At 39.8% G+C, this 16,257-nt stretch overlaps 2 protein-coding genes across 2 annotated transcripts in view; one reads left to right on the top strand and one right to left on the bottom strand.

Annotated features, from left to right (window-relative positions):
• The window catches only part of LOC138966311 (spermatogenesis-associated protein 1-like), an 89,941-nt gene that overhangs the window by 60,015 nt on the left and 13,669 nt on the right, over positions 1-16,257 (bottom strand). The window lies entirely within an intron of this gene.
• Positions 11,306-14,723, top strand: LOC138965820 (uncharacterized). Its single transcript, XM_070337913.1, has 3 exons — positions 11,306-11,842; positions 13,037-13,180; positions 13,720-14,723. Exons 1-3 carry the CDS (start codon positions 11,542-11,544, stop codon positions 13,992-13,994), a joined length of 720 nt encoding a protein of 239 aa, XP_070194014.1. The 5' UTR covers positions 11,306-11,541; the 3' UTR covers positions 13,995-14,723.

Below are 16,257 nucleotides of genomic sequence, written 5' to 3'. Positions count from 1 at the left end.
GATTTCGAAAAAAAAAATTTGATAATAATTTTTATATATTTAATTTTCAGAGCTTGTTTTTAATCCGAATATAACATATTTATATGTTTTTGGAATCAGCAAATGATGGAGAATAAGATAAACGTAAATTTGGATCGTTTTATAATTTTTTATTTTTTTTTACAATTTTCAGATTTTTAATGACCAAAGTCATTAATTAATTTTTAAGCCACCAAGCTGAAATGCAATACCGAACCCCGGGCTTCGTCGAAGAGTACTTGACCAAAATTTCAACCAATTTGGTTGAAAAATGAGGGCGTGACAGTGCCGCCTCAACTTTCACGAAAAGCCGGATATGACGTCATCAAAGACATTTATCAAAAAAATGAAAAAAACGTTCCGAGATTTCATACCCAGGAACTCTCATGTCAAATTTCATAAAGATCGGTCCTGTAGTTTAGTCTGAATCGCTCTACACACACACACACACACACGCACGCACACACATACGCACATACACCACGACCCTCGTTTCGATTCCCCCTCTATGTTAAAACATTTAGTCAAAACTTGACTAAATAAAAAACTAACTTGAAAACAAGGAGCTTAAGGGACATGTGTGTGAAAGGACAATGATCATCGGCAAAGTGACTTAACTTATCTTGAGAACCAACAACAACAACAACAACAACAACAACAACAACAACAACAACAACAACAACAACAACAACAACAACAACAACAACAACAACAACAACAACAACAACTTGAGACATGTTATTGGGCGTGTTCTCTCCAGCTGAAAACAGTGCGTCTACTCTAGCAATCACCTGATAAATGTACAACAAAATGGAGCAAGGAGCTAATTTTCCCCATTTGAGATTTTCACGGTCAGGTTTTGTAAAATAAATATTTCACGTGAAATATTTGACAAATCAGTGATGTATGTTCAGTTTTGACAAATAAGTGTTTAACGCTTACGTACGTACCTCAAACAGTGGTTAGTTTAACAATTTGAAATATAGATTTATAAATATGTGACTGTCACGCTCAAGCCTTGACAAATAATTGTTTTCTGATCAAAAGATGTCACTTAAGAATTTCACACTCACATTTTAACAATTAAAGTATTTCACGCTCAAATTTTGACAATTGAGTGTTTCATGCCCAAGTTTTTGCAAAGAAATGGTTTATGATAAAATGTTGACAAATGAATGGTTCACCCTCAAGTTTTGACAAGGAAGTGGTTCATGCTGAATGTCTGACAAAAAGTGGTTCACAATCAAATTGTGACAAATGAGTCGTTTGCGATCAAGTTTTGACAAATAAGTCTTTCATGTTAAAATGTTGACATATTTACGTGTCCCCTGTGCAAGTTTGGACAAACAAGTATTTCAAGCTCAAGCTTTGATAAACTCTCATGCTAGATTCTGACAAATAAGTATTTCAAGCTAAAGCTTTGATAAACTCTCATTCTAGATTCTGACAAAATTAATAAGTATTGCAAGCTCAAGCTTTGACAAACTCCCATGCTGCGTTCTGACAAATTAATGTTTCACGCTACGTGCATGACAGCTTATGTGAAACTCGATCGAAGCAATGGTGTGACCCGCCGTACGCAAAAACAATAGGGAGCAGCAACAGAAGTTACGGTTCGCTTCACCCGTCACACCTCTCTTTGGGATTGACAAAGTCACCCTGCTTTGAGAAATAATCCCCTGGCAGACTTTTTGCCCTCTCTCTCTGTGTCTCTGTCTCGTTTCTCTCTCTGTCTCTCTCTCCCTCACTCTCTTTGTTCCTCTCTCTCTCTCTCTCTCTCTCTCTCTCTCTCTCCCTCTCTCTCTCTCTCTCTCTCTCCCCCTCTCTCTCTCTCTCTCTCTCTCTCTCTTTCTCTGTACTCTCTGTGTGTGTGTGTGTGTGTGTGTGTGTGTGTGTGTGTGTGTGTGTGTGTGTGTGTGTGTTGGGGATGGGTGATCCCAAGTTAACTGCGAATTACCGCGGGGTTTCATTACTTAGTTTAGTCAGTAAATGTTATACTTTTGTTTTGAATAAGAGATTAGTGAAATGGACGGAAGAACATAAAAAACTAACAGAATCTCAGGCTGGTTTTAGGCGTGGTTATTCCACCGTGGATCATATCTTTACATTAAAGGCTGTTGTTGATAAATGTTTTGCAAAGAGAGGATGTAAATTATATGTATGTTTTGTGGATCTACGCCAGGCATTTGATTCTGTTCAAAGAGAACCACTGTTTGACGTTTTGATGCAGTATGGTATGAATGGAAAATTTATGAAAGCAATAGTTGCCATTTATCAAAATGTTTTGTCATGTGTGAGGATTGAAGACAGAATGACTGATTTTTTTGAGTGTCCAGTAGGGGTCCGTCAAGGTTGTATTTTAAGTCCACAAATTTTTTCCCTTTTTATAAACGAGATAGCTAACTCTGTGGAAAACGGTGGAATGCATGGCATTCAGTTTTTGCCCGGTCTTGTCGAATTATTTATTTTACTTTTTGCGGACGACCTAGCTCTCCTCTCTGACACAGCACTGGGATTACAAAGGCAGATTAATGTTTTAAACGATGCATGTAAAAGACTGTACCTAAACATTAACATTGATAAAACCAAATGTATGGTATTTAGAAAAGGGGGGTTTTTGGGTAAGAATGAAAAATGGTATTTGAATGGAAAATTGCTTGAGGTTGTTAATGAATATAATTATTTAGGTTTTGTGTTTACTACAAAAATGAGTTTGAAAAGGGGAGTTGGTTTTTTAGCGGTGAAAGGGAGGCGAGCATGCATTGACTGTATTAGAATTTAGACTCGTTAGAAAACTGAATGATATCTCCAAAAGTTGTTTTTTCAAAATTTTCGATTCCCAGGTGCAATCCATATTAATGTACTCTTCCGAAATGTGGGGTCTCCAAAGATTAGACAATATAGAAAAGGTTCACACACTTGCATGCAAAAGGTTCTTAAGTGTTCCTCTTAAAGTATCCAACAAGTTTGTGTATGGAGAACTGGGACGCTACCCTTTGTACATCAACAGTGCAGTAAGGTGCATAAAATATTGGTTGAAGCTGTTGACACTAGATATATCCAGAATTCCCAGACAGGCATACTTAATGTTAAAAAACTTGGATGAGCGAGGTAAAACATGCTGGGCAACACATGTAAAGAATACATTGTTTAGCACGGGGTTTGGATATGTTTGGTTGCAACAAGGGGTGGGGTGTGAAAAAACATTTATTTCTTTGTTTAAACAGAGAATGGCTGATATGTATTTGCAGGAATGGAATGGTTCCATTATAAGTAATGACATTTATCAAAACTACCGATTATTCAAAACAGTTTTTGAAAGTGAGAAGTACTTTGATTTCATTGACAAAAAATGTTTCCGCGATTGTTTGATCAAATTGCGTCTGGGTGTGTTGCCTATTGGAGCTTCGTGTTTTAGAAGAACATTTGGAAGGGACAGGAATATTCTATGCAAGCTTTGTGATGTTGTGGAAGACGAAAAGCACTTTGTATTTGATTGTCCGTTGTATGCAAACGCCAGGGCTAAGTTTCTAAATACAAGATATAACTCATTAAATTTTGTGAATATTCTCCGCAACGGCTCATCATCTGATATTCGTAGATTAAGCATTTACTTGTTTATTGCTCTAAAAACTCGCCTGGAGTTTACTGAAAACATAGCTCAAGACGACTGATTGTGACTGTATTACTTTACCGTGTATGTTTAGTTTTGTATCTTTGTTGCTTTGCCGCTGTATGTGTTTAGTTTTGTATCTTCGTGATGCTTTGCCGCTGTATGTACTTTTGACTTGTATTTTTGTTTGTAACGACCCTATTCTAGGGGCTAGAGGCCTGAAGAATAAATGATGTTCTTGTTCTTGTTCTTGTTCTCTCTCTCTCTCTCTCTCTCTCTCTCTCTCTCTCTCTCTCTCTCTCTCTCTCTCTCTCTCTCTATTATTAGCTGTGTTGTTGTTTTTATGCACTTGCAAGTAAACGTTTCACTTACCAAAACCGAACCTGCGGCCAAATTTGGCCGCTTCATGCACTTAGCAGTACTGATCTTAGTTCCGAAATCTATATAGTGTGCACAGAGTTCACAGCGAATACACTGGCTCAGTAAGTAGAAGTCTAAGAGAGTGAAAAGATTTGCTGACACCAGCAAATTACAAGGTTGTCGTCACCAAGACTGAGACTGGTCTCAAAAACCGGGAAATCTTTAGATGATGCAGTTGTTTTTTATTTCAAACCCTCGAAGTATTCTCCCTTAGCGGCTACACACAGTTTAAGTCGTTGGACCCAGTCAAGAAATGACCGTTTGAAGCCGTTTTTTGGCACCTGGTTCAGACACTGGAAAACAGCCGATCCGAGGGCTGATCGACTGTCAAATCGACGCCCAGCCAATTGTCTTTTCAGATGAGGAAACAAAAAAAAGTCACAGGGTGCAAGATCAGGAGAGTAGGGAGGATGTGGCAAAGTTTCAAAGTTTTCTTCCTCCAGGTACTCTTTCACCACCTTGGATTTGTGAGCAGGTGCGTTATCATGAAGTAATTTGATCCCTTTCAATCCTGTAGTTGGTCTGGCTCTCTTGTAGTAACGAACGATGCCAGCAAGAACTTTTTCCTTGTAGTACACCCCAGTGATGCTTCTGCCTTTTTCGCGTGGTTTTTGAAAAATGACGCCCTTTGTGTTATAAAATATTGTGTATAAAACCTTCTTGCCGGAGCGACTTTTTCGCACAATCCGAGGGGCATTGGCACCTTTTTTTATCCATGCTTTGTTTTGAGCTTTTCTTTTTGGCTCAAAGAAGTACACCTAAGTTTCGTCTCCAGTCACGATCTCATCCAAGCGTTTTTGATCACATCCGTCGTATATCTTGAGTAGCCGTTGGGCAAACGTAACCCTACGTTCTCTTCAGTGAGGAAATGTGGTACCCATCGCGCGCACACCTTTGTGTATCCAAGTTTGTGTTTTAAAATTCTCAAGACAGACGACGACGAAATGTCCAGTGTTTTGGCGATAAAATGACTGCTCACTCGGGGATCTTCATCAACTAACCGTTGCACATGGGACACCATTTTATTGTCGGTTACAGGTGGTTTCTTCACTTTTCCCCTTGCATCTTCCACAGACGTTTTCCCTGTTGAGAAATGCTTTGCCCACCGAAACTGAAACTGTCGCGCAAGATGGTGCTGTGCCTGGGCTTACAGTTCTCAGCTCTTCAAGTATGTCACCGGCCGTTTTACCAAGTGCCGTTCTTATTTTGATGTAGGATCGAAAATCCTTCTCTGAAAATGTGCTTTTTGCCGCCATTTTTTAGGCCAGTGTCTCTCGCTTACATGACTAAATACACTGTATCTTTACGAAAACACAACGGATCACAAAGAAATTATGCACAATAATACGTTATGTACCAATCTTGATAATGACGTCATTTGTTATAAATGTCGTCATTTGATTCTGTGCAAAAAAGACCAGTCTCAGTCTTGGTGACGACAACCTTGTACATGGATGCTTGTGGGGCGAATTGTTTCGTAGCGGAAAAGAGATTTAGATCGAAAACCAGCACAACATCAGTTATATACACAATATCCGGCCATTTGATCATTAATCATATCATTTAATGGTAGTTTAAACAGCAGGAAAACATTAATCTTTGACAATTTAACCTAGACACACAATATCCTTCTATTTCATTATCTATTGTATTATTTAATGCTAGTTTAAACAGCAGAGAAATATTAATCTTTGTCAATTTAATCTTGACCACTACGAACGTTTTACGGCGACGTCCACGATAGGGGAGTAGGTTTGAACTGGGGTGAGGGGGGTTGAAATAGAGAGAGAGAGAGAGAGAGAGAGAGAGAGAGAGAGAGAGAGAGAGAGAGAGACAGAGACAGAGACAGAGAGAGACAGAGAGACAGAGAGAGAGAGAGAGAGAGAGAAAGAGAGAGAGAGAGAGACAAACAGACAGACAGACAGACAGACAGACAGACATAGAGAAAAGACTCAAGCACTACGTATGTGTGTAACTGATAGCTACTATAAACTTCAATCGTACCGGCGCATTATCGTTAAAATGGAAACGTTCCTGCCATTCCCGTTTCATTTGACTAGAACATTCAAATCGACAGGAATAGTGCAGTTAACGCCAAAATTGGTTCCAGTGGTCACAGGATCCTGGTATAAAGACTCTCTCCCTCTCTCTCTCTCTCTCTCTCTCTCTCTCTCTCTCTCTCTCTCTCTCTCTCTCTCTCTCTCTCTCTCTCTCTCTCTCTCTCTCTCTCTCTCTCTCTCTCTCTCTCTCTCTCTCTCTCTCTCTCTCTCTCTCTCTCGTTTAATGAATGTGCAAAGAAAGTGAGTTTCCAAACACTTTAAAAAATGCCATTGTAATTCAAACTCCGGTCGTAATGATAAGATTTATATCAAAGGCACCGTACAGATTTACATTAAAGGCACCATTTCAGATATGTCAAGACTTTTGGATAATAGCATCCCTCTACACATACCACACATTTTGTCTGCCAACTTTCTGTAAAGAGTGGCGATTTTTTTGGCTCAATTGATTTCGTAAGAGACACCTATGTTAATCTTTAAAAATAATCCATCCAAAACAAGTCTACTATGTACGGGATGAAACTAGGCTCCGAGTGGAGGTGTCACGAACTGAAAACTCTGCCTGAACAATCCTTCTCATTGCGGTCAATGCGCATGCACTAACATGGTGAGATTAATCAGGCCGTGAACAACCTAACCCTTACCCTAACCCTAATCCTAACCCTAACCCATTTAGGTCAAAGGGTCGCATTTTTTAAGTCCAAGATTTGTTTGTTTGTTTGTTTATTTGTTGCTTAACGTCCTGCCGACTACGCAGAGCCATATCAGGACGAGGAAGGGGGGGATGAAGGGGGCCACTTGTCAAGCGATTCCTGTTTACAAATGCACTAACCCATTACTTGTGTCCCAGCAGGCTTTAGTAAAACTAAATTAATACCTACTGGAAGATTACCAGTTTCCAGTATGTTAAAATAGGCTTAACCTATCTACTGCTGGACTTACATCAGAACACTAACAGATTAAACTATACATGAATCGCGAGACAAGCGGCAAGAGAAGAGATTTTTGGAAAAAATACAGGTGAATGAGCAAGAAGGCAGAAAAAAGAAAAGAATTCATGAAGAAAAAGAGAGCATGACAGGAAAGAGGAACCAAAAATCTACCTAACAGCAAACTAGAAAGCTCCTGCGGTTCCAAAAACAGGAGGGGCTTTTAATTTCATAACCGCAGTGCCCCACTGCGGGCAAGTCCAAGATTGGCGCATGCGCATTGCCCGCAATGAGAGGATTGTTCAGCAGAGGTTTCAGTTCGTAACAGAGGCATGCTCTTATCCCACATAAATACCTAGACGTTTGTGAAATAGTGTACGCGATGGCTTACACCAGAAGTACAGTGCCTTTAATACGAACCAACCCATTACAGCAGGTGTTTGAATAACAATTTTGAACTTTTCGAAGTCAAGGATCGCTTACACAAGAAAAACGGTACCTTAAAAACAAGTCGCGTAAGGCGAAAATACAATATTTAGTCAAGTAGCTGTCGAACTCACAGAATGAAACTGAACGCAATGCCATTTTTCAGCAAGACCGTATACTCGAGCATCGTCAGTCGACCGCTCATGGCAAAGGCAGTGAAATTGACAAGAAGAGCGGGGTAGTAGTTGCGATAAAGAAGGATAGCACGCTTTTCTGTACCTCTCTTTGTTTTAACTTTCTGAGCGTGTTTTTAATCCAAACATATCATATCTATATGTTTTTGGAATCAGGAACCGACAAGGAATAAGATGAAAGTGTTTTTAAATTGATTTCGACAATTTAATTTTGATAATAATTTTTATATATTTAATTTTCAGAGCTTGTTTTTAATCCGAATATAACATATTTATATGTTTTTGGAATCAGAAAATGATGGAGAATAAGATAAACGTAAATTTGGATCGTTTTATAAATTTTTATTTTTTTTTACAATTTTCAGATTTTTAATGACCAAAGTCATTAATTAATTTTTAAGCCACCAAGCTGAAATGCAATACCGAAGTCCGGGCTTCGTCGAAGATTACTTGACCAAAATTTCAACCAATTTGGTTGAAAAATGAGTGCGTGACAGTGCCGCCTCAACTTTCACGAAAAGCCGGATATGACATCATCAAAGACATTTATCAAAAAAATGAAAAAAACGTTCGGGGATTTCATACCCAGGAACTCTCATGTCAAATTTCATAAAGATCGGTCCAGTAGTTTAGTCTGAATCGCTCTACACACACACACAGACAGACACACACACACACGCACATACACCACGACCCTCGTTTCGATTCCCCCTCGATGTTAAAATATTTAGTCAAAACTTGACTAAATATAAAAAGAGAGAGAAAGAAAAAAAATGGCGCTGTAACGCACTTAAAATGTATTAACCCCGTGACATTTTCTCTTCGCACAATAGAGTAGGTAAAGATTGGAGCTGTCGCTCCGACATTTAATAGTGCTTTCTGCCTTTCAGAGTCGCAGGTTCAAACCTACTGCCCGTTTTAATTTCCCGATGTGTGCTTGAGAAAGTTGAGAAGGTTGAATCTAGACCCCCACCAATATCGGCCCCTTCACCCCCACCCTTCGCCCTGACAGTCATGCCGCGTTTGCCAAAGTCTTCAAAGGACTCCTGAAAGCACAAAACTGAACGAAAAGTAGTATGCTTGTGTACTAAGATTAATGACATTTTTTTGGTTTCGTAATAACAAAAAAATTAAACTTTTGTCATAGAAAAACTTTAATTTTGTACACCTGAATAATATCGAGAGGTGATAATCAGGTTATTTTTCTACTGGAGTAAAATTGTTCATTGCAGATTTCACAGCCATTTCCTTGCTTTAATTCCAACACATAAATATCACACAAATTCTGGTCGTGCACTAATTTACGCACCACATATTCGCGCACATATTGACACAGAAATAGAGACAGACAAACACACAGAAAGACGGACAGACGAACGGACAGACAGAAAAACAAGCAGGCACACGGAAGGAAGGACAGACAAACACACAGATTTCTGATCCCCCAAAACCAGCCTATCCCAAAACAAAAAACCCTTGAATTCGCACGGCCTTGTGGAAAAAAATCCCCAAATCCTTGTGCAAATCATAAAGAATGTCGCTTGTAAACCATCCTTACTTTCAATTTATTTGACAGCTGTAGAGCCCTCAAATCTAAAGTCTTCCATTCCATCTTAGCTTATGTTCACGACATGCACCAATTCGTCCATACAGTTGAAGGTGGCCTTTCATTAAATATCCTTCTGATTTATGAACAAGTTCCCAAGAACAAGATCAATGCAAAGTACTGATTCCAAAGAATATTTGATTATTTTCTGCAGCAACATTTTCTGCTGAGCAGTTTTTGGCAGTATGAAAACGGTCGTCTTTGATCACTGTAGCCCGGAATGGATAAAATGAAAATTAAGGGCGAACTACACGGCACTGTATTCACCAGCACACAAAGACAATGTCTACCCGTTAACATTTGATTTCATTTCTGGAAACGCTAGGAATGAATTCAGATCGGTAAACGAACAATGGGCGTTGAATTAGAACGGCAAGTTGCGTTCAATTAATTTCGTTCCAATCAATCCTTTTACTGCAGTCGTTTTCAAAGTTCACAGCCGACGTTACCTACATAGGAGTGTTACATTTCATTTCATATTCCTTTGACGGCTTTTGTGGATACAGCCAAATGAAAGAGGGGGTTGAGCTGAGAACGTAGCGGGAGGGAAAGGGTAGCGATGAAGAGGGGAGGAGGCAGGAAGCTTTCTCTCTTGTCTACACTTTCATTTAATTTAAAATCGTATTGCTCTCGTGCACAATTTATCAGAGAGACGAAATGTAGGCTCCCTCCTCACCAAACAATATGACATACAACAAACTTTAAAGCCTCACTCCGCCTCACATAAGGTTTACAGAACGATGGAATCTTTTACAAAAGAAGTAATTCTAACCTTACAGAACACAATTGCAATAGCGTTTAACAGCATTAAATGACACAGATGGCTTGAATTGCTATTTTAGCATGCGTAAACCACACACCAGTTCTCGTGGTTTATTCAACCCCCGAGCCATCGTGGCCCTGTGTGACCCACTTTCCTTTTTACACATACGTGATTAATTTAATGCGACTCTATATCAGCAATAGCATGTTATTGTGTAACTCTGAATCAAAAAACCAACATATGACTAATAGTGACACAAACCGACTGGCGGCGTCTTCAAAGAAACTAGCGATTATCGAAACATTTGTCTGCTTAGGCAATGGCAAGATGCAGCTCATTTGATGTAATAATATGCCTGTCGCGGAAATACGTGCGTATGCGCGGAATACCAAATCTCCACTGACACTGCAACTAATAGTATTGAATGGTTGAAATATCAGTCGACCAGCATTTAAAAAAATCCAAAGTTGTATCGTTTTCGGTAGCCCACTTCCTCGTCATCAATTCAAAAGAGCTGCAAGTTGCATGCACCAGTCGACTCATTCACCGAGTTTGCTTGACATACATCCGGGATCCCTGCTTTTAAACTTTTAAAACTTCGAACTGTACTGACTTTGTTTTGATGATAACAGAATTCTTTCGTGTTTTAACAATGTTTGTGTAACAAGCTGTCAATGTATTATGTAGATTCTAAAAGTTAGGTCTAGCGCCATAACGGGGCGTCCAATTCAAATCCTTCTGTCCACGCAAAATAAATTCTTTAAAAAATGCTCGCTCCATATGTAAGGTACCTAGGGTGTTCTCTAGCTGTAAGCGTTTAAACGAAAGGGTGTTTGTACTGTGTGTAAAAACCTGAAAGTGTCCATAACCAGAAACTGATGGTTTACGGGAGGCGGAGTGGGCCTTTAAAGTCAGCACAAAAAATATAAAAAATTAGGGTTAGGGTTATGTTTCTTCATCTGCTTATGATATAACAGTTTCTTAACAAAGCCATTGATCGTATCCGTTTAGCTTTTTCACAAGTGTCGGGTTCCTGTAGGAGATGCAAAGCACAACAAAGACCTGAAAGGAAGATGAATATGAGAAAATCCGCTTTTTCGCACAGACTAAAATGATTGTTGCAAATTTTGCCAGAGCACTGCCAGCCCTTCTTTTAAGCTGCAGCTATAATTTAATCATTAACAACGCGTTTTAATATAATCCGTTCGAGTCAGTGACGTAGATGTTATAGTGTTCAGCAAGTTTCTGCTTCAGTCACTTCCTCTCCAATCAGATCTCTCAGCAGTTGGCTTTTTCCTGTGAGTAGACCAGCGCAGGTGATGAATAGCCAATACAGTATAGTAGAGACATTGTGCTTGCTGCCGCGCGAGTCCGAGAAAAAATTCCCTCTTTCTCTTTGCTGCGCTGGCCGCAATACCCCTCCGCGCGGAGGTGTTCCGAGACACCTCGTACGTAGGGTGAATAGTTGTGTCTTTTCTTTCTACAGTCAAAGCAATTGAACGTTCAGCAAGGATGGTGACCTTTCTTATCCTCATCATAACCCTGTCCGTGGGATCCGTATCAACATCAATCGACGGCCAAGTATTCAAAAACCAGGCAGTGGACAGCAACATGTTTTCCGAGCGGACCCTCTTCAACGTGGACACCCGCAGCTCCGGCCATTGCGCTCTTCTCTGTCATCACGTCGACTGCTGTCTGACTTTCACTTTCGACAAGGTCACACGACTGTGCCAAGGTCATTTTGCAGTCGTGACGGTAAACACGGCATCCTCTCCAGCTGCTGGTGCTACGACTTTCTCAAGAGAGAACGAAGGTAGGAAATAGAAGGAAAAAGAAACCTACTTAAATTAAAAGTTTGAATCTTGCTTTTTAGTGATTCAAAATTGAATAAATAAAACAAATCCAGGTAGGCTGTCGACATTAGTCAATCGAAGCATACAGAACATACCCGAGTAAACCATGTCACGCGTGCTATAAATAACACATAACAAACACATTCTTTACTTTTTCAGAATTTTAACGAGAGTAAATAAAAGAAAAAACAAGTCGCGTCAAGCGATATAAAAACATTTAGTCAGTCGTTATCAAACTATAACGATCAATAACAACAAAAAAAACAGTCATCGTCGAGACTACCTTTAGCTTTCTGACTCAGAAAGCGCGAATTAAAAAACATAAATTAAACATAAATCAAAACATAAATTAAAAAATTAAAAAGGACAAATTTATATTGGATGATTAATGAGATGAGGATGATTATAATGATGATGCGAAGCATGCGACCGTAGTACTTACTGAACCTATGTTCTTCCATTCTGAGCACATTTCATTTCTAGAGTAAACATGACATATCTATACATTTTTGAATTCAGGAGAAGATGAAGAATACAGTGCAATCATTTTCTAATCTTTAACGGAAAATTCGATTTTTTTAATGACAACTTTAATGAGCAAACTAATTTTTAAGCTTCCAATCTAAAATGCAATACCATAGTCCGGACTTCGTCGAAGAATGCTTGATCAAAATGTCAATCTATTTGGTTGAAAAATGAGGGCGTGACAGTGCGGCCTCAACTTTCACTAAAAGCCGGATATGACGTCATCAAAGATATTTATCGAAAAAACAAAAACGTCTGGGGATATCGTACCCAGGAACTCTCATGTGAATTTTCATGAAGATCGGTCCAATATTTGTCTCTGAATCGCTCTACACACACACACACACACACACACACACACACACACACACACACACACACACACACACACACACACACACACACCACACCCTCGTCTCGATTCCCCGTCTATGTTAAAACATTTAGTCAAAACTTGACTCGTAGACAAAACTAAACGTTAGACACGCATGACACGTACGGCTGTATACGGGGACTGGTAAATGATATATTCCCGCAACGGTTGACATATTCACTGACATCGTCCAATACAAACGTGATAATACCTGGTCAAATTATTTAAACTAGCACTCATGTTTTTCCCTCCTCAGAGTCGTGGCTGATGAGACCTTGCACACATGACGAAGAATGTCCTACTACTTCTGGCTGCGGGGTGGGGTGTGACAGTGACGTGGGACAGTGCTCGTGCAGCCCGTACTTCTACTACTCGGTGTCTCTTAACACGTGCGTACCGTGTAAGTATTTCTGCCGGTAAACGTTCAAGATATTTTCCTCCCTGCATTAGATATTATAGAAAAAAACCGCACATCTATCCAAGCTGGTTGGTTGGTTGACTCGATGACCGGTTTTTGTTTGCTTTGCTTGGTTGTAACTTCACTGTTTTGTTTATGGTTTTGAAATGTTGTTATGATGTTATGTTATTATTATTTAAAAACATATTATGGGGGGGGGGTTGTTGCTGCTGTGTATGTGTGTGTTTGTGTGTGTGTGTGTGTGTGTGTGTGTTTGTGTGTGTGTGTTTGTGTTTGTGTGTGTCAGTGTGTGTGTGTGTGTCAGTGTGTGTGTGTGTGTGTGTGTTTGTGTGTGTTTGTGTGTGTTTGTGTGTGTGTGTGTGTGTGTTTGTGTGTGTTTGTGTGTGTGTGTGTGGCTGGGTAGGGGTGGGGGTGTGGGGAGGCAGCGTTGTCGTTGGTTTTCGATTGTTAATTTGTGCTGTTAGTCCCGTTTTGATACCAGTTTATGAGTTATGACACACCTGTCACTACGACTGTTCCAGCCTGCTCTGCCTTGCACACGACTTATGTGCGCGGGTACGTGGGCTATGACCTGAGCGGGCCAGTGGATATGGCTTGGATTCTGGCACTCTCTGCCAACCTACAGGAGTGCAAGGACTGGTGCAACTCGCATCCTGCCTGTCGCCTGATTCACTACGATCCCACGTCCCATCGTGGTCCAACCTGCTACTTCAAGAACTCAACGGCTGCAGAGCTGCCTGATAGGTGGTATAAAAGAAGGCCTGAGGTTGAAAACTTTCAGAAAAAATGCGAATGAAAGTGGATATTCAGGGGGCAGCGGTGGCCTGATAATACTTTCTTTTTGGTTTTGGCTGGGCAAAGAAAGTGGTCTAGCTTTGTTCACCGGCACTGCTTAAGTCTAAACTTTTTTGGGTATGTTTGTGTGATCGCCAGGATTTGAAAACATGTATAGTCCTCTTACTAGAGAAGGTTGACAATGTGTTCAGAATATGTCTCTCCATTGTGTGCAAATGAGGGGCTGATACACACATAATTAAATATATGAGATACCACGGTCTACTTTACAAATCAAGAGTGACTGACCCTCGAACGCCCAACGTAACACGGTACGTGTGCAGGCATGCACATTGCCAAAATAGCTCAGTGCAAATCCTGCCAGCCAGAAAGTGAAAAAGACAAAGAAAAATCCATCTGCAACAACCGTCCTCGTGTCAACAACGACCTTCGTGACCGGATTTGAACTCAGCTGATTTAAAATGCATGTTTTTACTTTCTCTGCAGTACTCTATTTCTTGTTCTGACCAGATTTTAACTTAAGTTATTTAAATTTGTGCGACTTTTGTTTAATTTAATTTTATTATTTTACGATAAAAAGTCTTAAAGATCCAAACTGCAGTCTTCAAATCTAAATTTAGACCGGATCTGAACGCATCTGATTACTTTTTCTGCAGTCTTCGATTCTGTGCGTGTCTTGAAACCACCGAATTTTAGTCAAAATCTCTGTCTGTCTGTCGTCTGTCCTGCCCCCCCCCCTCCCTCTCTCTCTCTCTCTCTCTCTCTCTCTCTCTCTCTCTCTCTCTCTCTCTCTCTCTCTCTAAAACGATTTTGAGGGCTAGAATCAGATTCCCTCTCGTCTCCGCAATGTCAAGTTAGCAGCAAGTAAAATAGAGAAGCGATGAAGAAAGAAACCAGACGAAAGAGCAAGAAGACAACACAAAAAAATAATATTTCCAACAGAAAAGTTACATACAATAGGCTTTAGAATACTACAAACCAATTCATATCATTTCGACACTGCACGTTTCCTTTGCCTTGTGCGCTGGCGACGGTTATATTGAAGGAAAAAAGAGCATGTGAATGGGGTTTCATTTCACTGGCTCATTCTCCTTCCATTGCAGATTTGGCGGTCAAGTTTGGCAGCTTTATTTCCCTGTAACTTCACTGCACCTTTTTCGTTTACAATACAGATTGTGTGTGCTTGGTAGGTTTGTTCCAGCGACAAAAGGAAACAAGTATAAAGAAAATGTATTGGAACATTTTGTGGTTGTATACTGCAGATAAATTCTACTGAAACGTCTCGCATTCATGGATTTTCATGGATTTAGTTATACAGGTGCTACTTCAACTTTCAAGGACAATAGAGCATAAACCAACCAACAAACGAACGAACGAATGAACCAAACAACGAACAAACAAACAAACAAACAAACTAACTAACTTACTAATTATAAGTAACTATAGTCACACCGACCGACCGACCTACCAAGCAATCAATAACTAACCAAGAACCATTGGCTTTGGAAAACAATTGGATTACAAGACTGCGTAATACTAATACTCTCGCACATAAAGAAAGCTGGAACATGTGTTATAACTTTCACAAGCACAAAGGTTTCATTGTACACAACATGTCTACGTATGAATATAGCACCACTTTTACTATAGGTCCAATGAATTTCTTATACATTCCTTCGAAACACCTTGAGGGAAAAAGGGGAAATGAATATAGCCAAAAATGCTCCAGCTATTGTCATAAAGATTCCAATTCAGAATTATGCAAAACAAGAAGAAAGAGAATGCAAAAATGAATAACTGGATTTTCTTAGCTGAACTAAGCCGACAGAGCAGCACTCTTCAACATGGTTTGCTGGTTGCATCGTCCTGAGTTGGGTACTATAATCGTTTGTTTGGAGGAATGATATATAAATGATGTTGAAAGTAATCTAAAGACTGTAAAACCTCTATGGGCCGTTTAATACAAAAATTCGTGTGTGTGTGTGTGTGTGTGTGTGTGTGTGTGTGTGTGTACGCGCGTACGTAAGTGCGTACGTGTGACTGTGTGCGCGCGCACGTGTGTGTGTTGCGTTGTTGTTGTTGTTGTTGTTGTGCATCTAGTTGGACGTTGGTATTCTTTTTCTCTCAAGAATTTGATACTATTTTAACTATACGTGTCTGTAGTTATACGTAGTGTGGTTCCACAAAGCACTTTTTTTTTAATCAATCCGGTAATGCAAAAAACCCACAAAACAACAACAAGCAAAACACACCTAAAGTTAACG

Source organism: Littorina saxatilis, linkage group LG5, assembly GCF_037325665.1.
Source record: "Littorina saxatilis isolate snail1 linkage group LG5, US_GU_Lsax_2.0, whole genome shotgun sequence".
Lineage (NCBI taxonomy): Eukaryota > Metazoa > Mollusca > Gastropoda > Littorinimorpha > Littorinidae > Littorina > Littorina saxatilis.
This window is presented reverse-complemented; position numbering and strand designations above follow the sequence as displayed.

Coding starts and splice junctions, on each gene's coding strand:
- LOC138965820 (XM_070337913.1), top strand. CDS start 11,542: ATGGTGACCTTTCTTATCCTCATCATAACCCTGTCCGTGGGATCCGTA. Junction 11,843..13,036: donor TTTCTCAAGAGAGAACGAAG/GTAGGAAATAGA, acceptor TTCCCTCCTCAG/AGTCGTGGCTGATGAGACCT. Junction 13,181..13,719: donor TCTTAACACGTGCGTACCGT/GTAAGTATTTCT, acceptor CGACTGTTCCAG/CCTGCTCTGCCTTGCACACG.